Source organism: Amaranthus tricolor, chromosome 3 (assembly GCF_026212465.1).
Source record: "Amaranthus tricolor cultivar Red isolate AtriRed21 chromosome 3, ASM2621246v1, whole genome shotgun sequence".
Lineage (NCBI taxonomy): Eukaryota > Viridiplantae > Streptophyta > Magnoliopsida > Caryophyllales > Amaranthaceae > Amaranthus > Amaranthus tricolor.
In genome coordinates, this window is record NC_080049.1 from 24,868,052 (window position 1) to 24,876,908 (window position 8,857).

Below are 8,857 nucleotides of genomic sequence, written 5' to 3' on the forward strand. Positions count from 1 at the left end.
TACATTGGATCCTGTTTTGGTCAGAATTTGTAGTGATTATGCAATAATGTAGTGCATTACTCTAATGTTTATTGTAATGTTTACATTCATAGTTATTTGGGGTGTTAAAGGTGCTTTATGGTGAGTAATTGAGAGGTTCTAAGAATGATACACTTGTATTCATCTTTGCATTATATTTTTTATTATTTAACCTCTTTGAGTCTTTCATTTAAGTTGTTTTGTAATGTTATACTCCTTTTAATTGTTATAAACAATGATATATAATATAAAAGATTAAAAAATCCAATGATGTAAATAGTGGAGAAGCTATATGGGTTGATGGAGGCCCCGGCCCCCTTGTCCATAACCCTATATATTTATATAACCTGATGCCTGTATAAGATTAAAATACACAGAATGATTTGATATTACTAAATCTAGTAAAAGCTAAGTTGTCAAAATAGAAGAAAAAAAAAGTTGTCAAAAAAAATCCTATATTCAAGTTTAAAGAACCCTAATCGCCTACCTCCCTTTTTCTCTCTTCTCTCTAAAAAAATCAAATATCTATAGTTGGTTTCACTGCAAATAAATAATAGCTAGCATAGCTAGCGTGTGCAGGAAACAGTAAGCAATGGAGAGAGCAATGAAATAATTAAGAAGTGATTAATTAGTACTGTAAGGAGTAATGTATCAACAACCAGCAAGTATGTAAGACCGACTGAAGCCCAAATAATCTAGAAAGATCTAAAATTTTAAAATATTAAATATAAAAATATTTAAAAAAATAATTAAAAAATAAAAATATCTAAGATATTATAATAGAAATTATTTGAAAAAAGTAATAAAAAAATATAAGATATTATAATAGAATTTGCTAGAAAAAGTAAGGCTTGATCACTTTAAATACCAATTGATGTAATTAATTTTTGGCAATGAAAAAGATAGGCATTTTACATATTTTCTCACCTTCCTCTCCAAATAAATCAATTCACTGCTTTTCTATCTAAATTTTCCTACATTTATTAACCAATTTTTCATACTCCACAATAAAATAAAACTCTAAGTCTCTAACCACAAAATAAAAAAAATGACCTCAACCATTAATTAATTGGGTTTCCACATTTAAGGAAGAAAAATATGAACAATGGGCCATGCAAATGAGGTAAATATTTATTTTTCAAGATTTACGGAAATTAGTACAAGAAGGTTATGAGTAACCACCCAAAAATTACACTAAAGAGTCATCTTGGGATGAAACAAAAATAAAACAATATAAAAGAAATAGGATGAGGGATAACTATGCCTTGTCCCTATTATATCGTGGAGTCGACGAGGCAATACTTACACGATCATGCCCGTAAAAACAGCTACGGAGGCTTGGAGGATCTTGGAAACAAAATACAGATACTTCGAAGAGGTAATTCTTATTAAACTCCAATCTCTATGGAGAGAATTTGATAATTGAAGAATGGCAGAAAATGAAATAATACATTTATTTTTTGACTGAGTCACTAATATAGTCTATCAAATAAGTTCGAATGGTGGTAAAATAGAAGATAGAGATGTGATTCGAAAAATATTGAGGAGTCTCTCACAAAAATATAATATTATTGCCACGACAATAAAAGAGGTTAATAAGAAAAGTATCCCGAACTAATGGGATCACTACTTGCACATGAATATAGATTAAAAAGATTTAAAGAAAAATAAGCTAAATTAAAATTTTAAAAATCAAGAGAGTCGAATAAATAATCAAACTAGCCCTTATTGTAAATTATGTAAGAAAACTAACCACAATACTAATGATTGTTCTTATAAATGTAAGAGGTGTAAAAATAACACTCAGATTGAAAAAGATTGTTGGTACCGACAAAAAGAAAAAGCAAACTATTCCGAAAATAATAATTCCGTAGAACAAATATTTTAAACTGGATTAAATGCACAAAAAAAGTAAATGACGTATTGGCATATTGATAGTGGTTGTTCAAATCACATGACTGGCGATAAAAATTATTTTGTCACTATTGACCAAAATGTTAAAACACTCATCAAACTTGGCGATGGTCAAAAAGAAGACGTCGCTGGAAAAGGGACAATCGCCGTTAAAACAAAAAACGGTTCATCAAAATTAATTCATGAAGTTTTTTATGTTCCCAGGCTTGCACAAAATTTATTAAGTGTATGCCAATTAATTAAAAAAAGTTATATGGTTAAATTTGAGAAAAACAAATGTCAAATGATAAAAATAAGAGTCAGATAATAATAACTGTCGAAATGGCTACCAACAAACCTTATGGCATTTAAGATTCGGGCATATAAATTTTAACAATATAAAACTATAAAAACAAAAAGAAATGGTAATTAGCCTACCTACAATAAAAGAATAAAGAAATATTTGCGAGGGATGTATATATGGCAAGATGGACAGATTGTCAGTTCCTACCGGAGGGCCAAGGCTCCTCTAGAGCTTGTCCATGTAGATATTTGGGGTCCTACCAAGAATTCGTCTCTTGCGAAAAAGATATTTTCTGTTATTCGTAGATGACTACACCCGCATGATGTGGGTATATTTCCTGGAGAAAAAATCAGAAGCTTCTTTCCACTTCATGCAATTCAAAGCCATCACAGAAAATTAAAGTGGGCATTAACTTAAGATTCTTAGAACGGATCGTGGCGGAAAATTTACAAGCAACGAATTCAACAGCCTCTGTAAGAAGCATGGAATTAAAAGAGAACTTACACCAAGACGCACGCCTCAACAAAATGGTGTCGCAGAAAGGAAAACATCGCACTATAGCGGAGATGGCCCGCAACATGATGCAGGGTAAAAATCTACCCAAGGCAGTATATATCCTCAACAGATCTCCGACAAAAGCAGTTAAGGATCTAACACCATATGAAGCTTGGCACAAGAGAAAGCCAAGAGTAAAGCACCTCAAAGTGTTCGGGTGCATAGCTTATGCCCACATCCCGAAGGAGAATCGGGAAAAGATCGATGAGAAGAGAGAAAAATGCATATTCATTAGATACAGTCACGAAACAAAAGGATATCGTCTCTACAAGCCCGAATCCAAAGAATTAATCATTTTAAGAGACGTAATTTGCGACGAAGCTGCTGAATGGACATGGAAAGAAAAAGAAATTAAAGCTCGTGAAGAAGATACTCTCCCAAGAGATCCAAGTGAAGAAGACGGAGCATACCAATCAGCAAACTCATCATCTCCGAGTCCAAGCACACCTGGAAGTACAATATCATTCCCAAGCTCAAGAAGCCAAACATCACGCTCAACTCCTCAAAATCAAGAAGCCAGAGATCAACACGAGATCAGCAACCGCCATTAAGGTTACAAGATTACCATTATGACCAAGCAATGATGGCTCTGTTCTCTAGAGAGCCACAAACATCTCAAGAAGCAGCACAAGAAGAAACATGGATCGAGGCAATGAACGAAGAAATTAAAATGATCGAGAAGAATCACACACGGGAGCTTGTAGACAAGCCAAGAGACAAGGAAGTCATCGGACTCAAGTGGGTCTACAAGGTGAATCATAATGATAATGGCTCCATCAATAAGTACAAAGCAAGACTCGTTGCAAAAGGATATGCACAACAACGGGGAATCGACTTCAACGAAACATATGCACTAGTTGTCCGCATGGAGACAATCAAAACAGTCTTAGCACTAGCAGCACAACATCAACGACCAGTCTTTCAACTTGATGTCAAATCAGCATTTCTAAATGGAGAACTCGAAGAAGAAGTGTACGTCGAGCAACCGCAGGGATACGTCATCAAAGGCCAAGAAGACAAAGTATACCGCCTTCGAAAAGCTCTCTACGGACTCAAACAAGCACCTCGAGCGTGGAACACCAATATCTTCTCCAGCATGGTTTCATCAAGAGTCCGAGTGAACCTTCACTATACATCAAGACGCAAAGTAACAACTTTCTCATTTTATGCCTGTGCGTGGATGATCTAATCTATACAGGCGCACATCCAACAATAATCGAAGAATTTAAAAAGGCTACGATGAAGGAGTACAAGATGACAGACCTTGGTACAATGAAATACTTCCTTAGCATACAAATCAAACAAAGCCCAGGAAGAATATTTCTATCACAAGAGAAGTATACAGAAGACCTTCTCAAGAAATTCAACATGAGTGAGTGTAAAATGTTGGCTACAACAATGGCATTCAATGAGAAGTTATCAAAGTACGATGGCAAACCAAAAGTCGACGGAACAATCACTACTACAAAAAAGGGAAAAGGGAACATGTATAAAGAAAACTCCTAAATAGAAAAGAGATCTCTTAGACCAAAGAAAGCAATGTTTTAACATAGCAGTTCTCTTTGTTAAAAGGGAACATGCATAAAGAGAACTCCTAAATAGAAAAGACATCTCTTAGACCTAAGAAAACAATGTTTTAACATAGCAGTTCTCTTTGTTAATCTCTTTGACCCATAACTTGACCAAAGAGAACTCCTTAATTTCCTAGTAGTTCTCTTAATTTTTCTTAAAAATTTCACTTCAAAAAACCACCAAATTGAAAATAATATAAAAATTTATTTTGTCCCAAAGAACACTACAAGAAAACTTGTTTTTAGCAACAAGTTTTAGCAACCACTATATTCTTTTCGTTGCAAAAAATACAAGTTGTTGAAAAATCCGTTGTTGTTGCTAAATAATCGTTGCCATAAAAAAAATAAACTTCCCCACCCCTTAAAATAATTTTCTGGTATAACCCAATTTTTTGCAACAAACAATTTAGTTGTTAAAATTAAATAAATAATTCGTAACTGTATATATTGTTGCAAAAAATATTTAAATATACAGATGCAATAAGAAGTCGTTGCAAAAATCATTATAATAATATTTTTTTTTATTTCCCTCTCAAATCAAAACCCCAATCCCTCACAATCCCATTTCCCTCCCTCGCATTTTCAGAAAACCCGTCCCCATTCCCTCACATTTTCAGAAAACCCGTCCCCATTCCCTGACATAACCGATTCCCTCACAAAACCGATTTGCGATTGCCGCCTATACACCGGAGTTTCTACCGCCTGCACGCCGGAGTTCCAGCCACCTACAGCACACCAGTGCTACCGCCTTCTGCACATACGCCTTTCAACTAACCCACGACAGGTTCTTTGGTTTTTTTGCCTTTTTGTTTCTTTGAATTTCTTGTTCTTGTTTCTTGTTTCTTTCAATTTATGGGTTGTTCTTTGAATTTCTTGAGCTTTGTTGTAATTATCAGATTAATGTATGTGTATTTCGTCAGTTTGAAATGTTGGGTTGTGCGCATAATCACAATACAACCCACCAACAACATTCCGATTTTCGAATTTCATTACAAACCCTAGATCTCTGAATCAAATTACTAAACGAATCAAAGATAATATATTTAGTTTATAGGAAAACCTATTAATTACTAGCCAAAGATAACAGTAAACTTACTATAGCGGAGAAGTTGTTTTCAGTCTTTCGATTTGGGAAAAATCGGGATTCTTGAATTTTAAATAGCTCTAGATGAAGAAGCTTCACAATCAGAATTGTTCTCCAGAGTCCAGTGTAACAGACGAGACTCGAAAGGGGAATTTCGCAATCAGGAATTAAGCACTGTTAGTATTACAATCAGGAATTGGGTCTTCACTTTTTAAATTATTTTTTGCCCTTATTATTATTTTTTTAATTTTAATATCTCTCTCGCATAAACTCTTTCAACACATTCAATTAGTTATTTGATCATATTGTATCCAAAAATAATTTATATCATCATTAACATTTTGCGTCATGACACCAAAAAGATAAGAATAAGTTTGAGAAAATTCTGATTATCACTCATTGTCACACTAAGTATTGGGAATAACGTGCAAAAATATTTCGCCTATTTAGTGACGTCATTTAACTATAAACAAGGCTTGTTTGAGATGAAAATTGAACGTGAGCCTGTAAGAAAAGGGTAGAAAGGTGCACACGGTTAATCTTGCTAAAGACTTGCATATGTGAAAGAACATAAAAATCAAGTTTGAACGAAGCCATAAACATATGGATTGTTGGGTTTTGATGTCATGATGGAATTAGATTTTTCTTTTCAAATTGAAGCAAAAGAATTCATTATTTGCGATTTTGATGATACATACTTGATGAGGGCAAAGATTTTTAGTTTATTTGTTTTAGATTATAATGAAGCCTAGTAAAATGGTTCATGTGAACTTGTTAAATTGTTCTTGTTTATTCAAGTTGATTTGTCATGTGTTGAAAATATTTTCTAAGTTGATTTGTCACGCATACATTGAACAAATAGTAATCTTTGTTCTTGTTTTTATTGTTAAATTGTTCTTCAAACAACTTAAATTTAATATTCCCTTTCACGTAGTTGTTAAATTGTTATTAAAGTTGTTAAATTGTTCTTGTGTCTCATATTGTATCCAACTTGGCTAGCATTTTCCCATGTAATAATGCTAAGAACAAAAACCAATTATTCATGACACCTTATTACGAAAAGTAAGTGACAAAATTTTTTTCGTGGTTGTCTTATGTTATTATAATAATCTTTTTTTTGCATCAAAAGAATCCCCTTTAGTGATATTGATTTGCAAGTATGAATGCTATCTTTGTGTAGTCGTCATTGGATGTTAGCAATTATTAGTCCATGGAAGGGATTGGTTTATTGGTTAGATCCTGTTGGTGTGGAAAATAAAGTGCGTGAAAATGCTCGTAAAATTATTGTCATTTTACTTATTTATTAAGCCTATCTTTGCCTGAAGATACAATTTCTTAAAAGTTAAAATGTTCAATCACCTACTATTAGATTGTTTGATATTTATACAGAATAATTATGTTAACGAAAAATAATATTTATATTAAAAAGTGAAAAGATATTTTCATTCAATACATCATAGTTCATATTGTTGGGGTGATGATTTTTAAATCCTTCACAAAGCACCAATATAAGAGAATGACCTTTTCTTTATTTTCAAATCCAACCTTATTATAAGGGTTTAGTTCGATTCTTTATTGGACCCTATTTGGTTTCAATTTGGCATCTTTTCGATGTGGTTTGATTTGCACTTGGTGCATTATGAATGGAGAGCTTGTTTGAATATATTTCATAAGTTTATATGTAATAATGCTAAGAACAAAAACCAATTATTCATGGCACCTTATTACGAAAAGTAAGTGACAAAATTTTTGTTGTGGTTGTCTTATATTATTATAATGTTTTTTTTCATCAAAAGAATCCCTTTTAGTGATATTGATTTGCAAGTATGAATGCTATTTTTGTGTAGTCGGCATTGAATGTTAGCAATGATTAGTCTATGGAAGGGATTGAATTATTGGTTAGATCCTGCTAGTGTGGAAAATAAAGTGCGTGAAAATGCTCGTAAAATTATTTATGAGTAAGTACTATACTATTGCATCGTAAATGGTTTTACTTTGATATATTATTTAGGTTCTATCTATTTAATTATTTTATATGTAAATGCCTAGGGCGCTTGTGAAGTTTAGCATGGTCCATCGAAAGGATCTCAAAAAAATTAAAAAGAATCCTAAAGTTGGTTGGAACAAACTGAAAGTAAGGTTCTTTTATAGTAATTTTTTTTTATTGTTTAGACATGTTCTAAACTTAGGACAAATTCTATGTTCTAATTATTTTTTCATCGTTTGTTTGTTTTGATTTCTTGTAATAGTGTCCTCGTCAACCTCAAGACGCCAAATACTGTGGATATTATGTATGCCGTTATATGCTTGAGACTATTGAAAGTAGGCAACAATTGATTTTGGAGGAGGTAAGTATTCGTCAAAAATTTATATCAAACATTATGATATTGGTATTGAAACACAATGACATTTGGATATAATATTGATGGATTGGATTTTCGGCATCAATGTTTACCTTCTTTTTCTTGGCTGCAATTTATAGGTCTTATGATTACATGTTGTTGTGATGTTTCTAGCTGCAATTGATATCACCCTTGATAGAAGTATTATAGATTGGGAGAGTGTGATTCAAAGTTGACATTTGTTTGACATATTTTATTTATGAGCAGTTGATTTTTTTGGGAATATATTATTTGATTAGTTATTGAGACAGGTTATGATGTATTTCATTATTTCTCAATTTAGGGGTTGTCCTATATACAAGGGAGACTCTGTCGAAATTTTCGCTCAAATTTTTGTTATTTGACACATATTATTGCAATAATTTGGGTTAGTAAAATTTTAATGTATTATTAATGTCTTGCAGTTTTCCCCTGGGGCTCCTTGAACTTATTCTTAGGAGAGCATTGATTAAGTTCGAGATTTATGGATTTCTTACGTTGTCAAACATAGGCAACAAAAATTGGAGCAGGAAGCAGAAGATTTGGATGATGTGTTATAAGATCTTATCGATGGAAATTATTAAAGATTAGAATTCATGAAGAATTTTGATGACATTTGACTTTTGGAATAAGATAATTGTATAGTTGAATTATAGTCTATATATATGATGAAATGGTTTATAATTTTTGCTGTTGGTATAGCATGTATTAACGCGTATATTTAATGGTATATATGGATTAGTACAAATTATATCGTATTGGTATTTTTATTTATTAATATAGGTCTTTTGTCATATAAATGGTGGTTTAGAAATAAAAGTAAATTACAACTGTACGGCTTTTTTATTAGTAGTTATTGGCGGGCGCAAAGAGAACACCTCCAGTAATTGCTAGTTTTCTTTGGTAAGGGAAAAGAGAATACTTCCCTTAAACAGGTGTTCTCTTTGGTGGGGTTGTAGATTTTTTTTACAAGTAGCAAAGAGAACACCTCCATAAGGTGCAAGTTTTCTTTAATGTGAAGAAAAGAGAACGCCTATTTGTCCCACATGTT

The 8,857-nt window shown here is 32.5% G+C and overlaps 2 protein-coding genes across 3 annotated transcripts; both read left to right on the forward strand.

The window, feature by feature from the left end:
* The first annotated feature begins 3,353 nt into the window (after nucleotides 1-3,353).
* Nucleotides 3,354-3,891, forward strand: LOC130808482 (uncharacterized mitochondrial protein AtMg00820-like). The gene is made up of 2 exons (XM_057673953.1): nucleotides 3,354-3,686; nucleotides 3,832-3,891. The coding sequence occupies exons 1-2, from the start codon at nucleotides 3,354-3,356 to the stop codon at nucleotides 3,889-3,891; spliced, it is 393 nt and encodes a 130-aa protein (XP_057529936.1).
* A 982-nt stretch (nucleotides 3,892-4,873) lies between these two features.
* LOC130808675 (uncharacterized) lies at nucleotides 4,874-8,564 on the forward strand. 2 transcript variants are annotated; one of them, XM_057674131.1, is made up of 5 exons: nucleotides 4,874-5,125; nucleotides 7,273-7,383; nucleotides 7,475-7,559; nucleotides 7,675-7,773; nucleotides 8,232-8,564. In XM_057674131.1, the coding sequence occupies exons 2-5, from the start codon at nucleotides 7,283-7,285 to the stop codon at nucleotides 8,250-8,252; spliced, it is 306 nt and encodes a 101-aa protein (XP_057530114.1). In that variant the 5' UTR covers nucleotides 4,874-5,125; nucleotides 7,273-7,282; the 3' UTR covers nucleotides 8,253-8,564. The 2 variants fall into 2 exon arrangements, 1 of the variants encoding a protein (XP_057530114.1); XR_009040718.1 differs by lacking the exon at nucleotides 7,273-7,383 and having other exon boundaries at nucleotides 4,875-5,125.
* The last annotated feature ends 293 nt before the right edge of the window (nucleotides 8,565-8,857 follow it).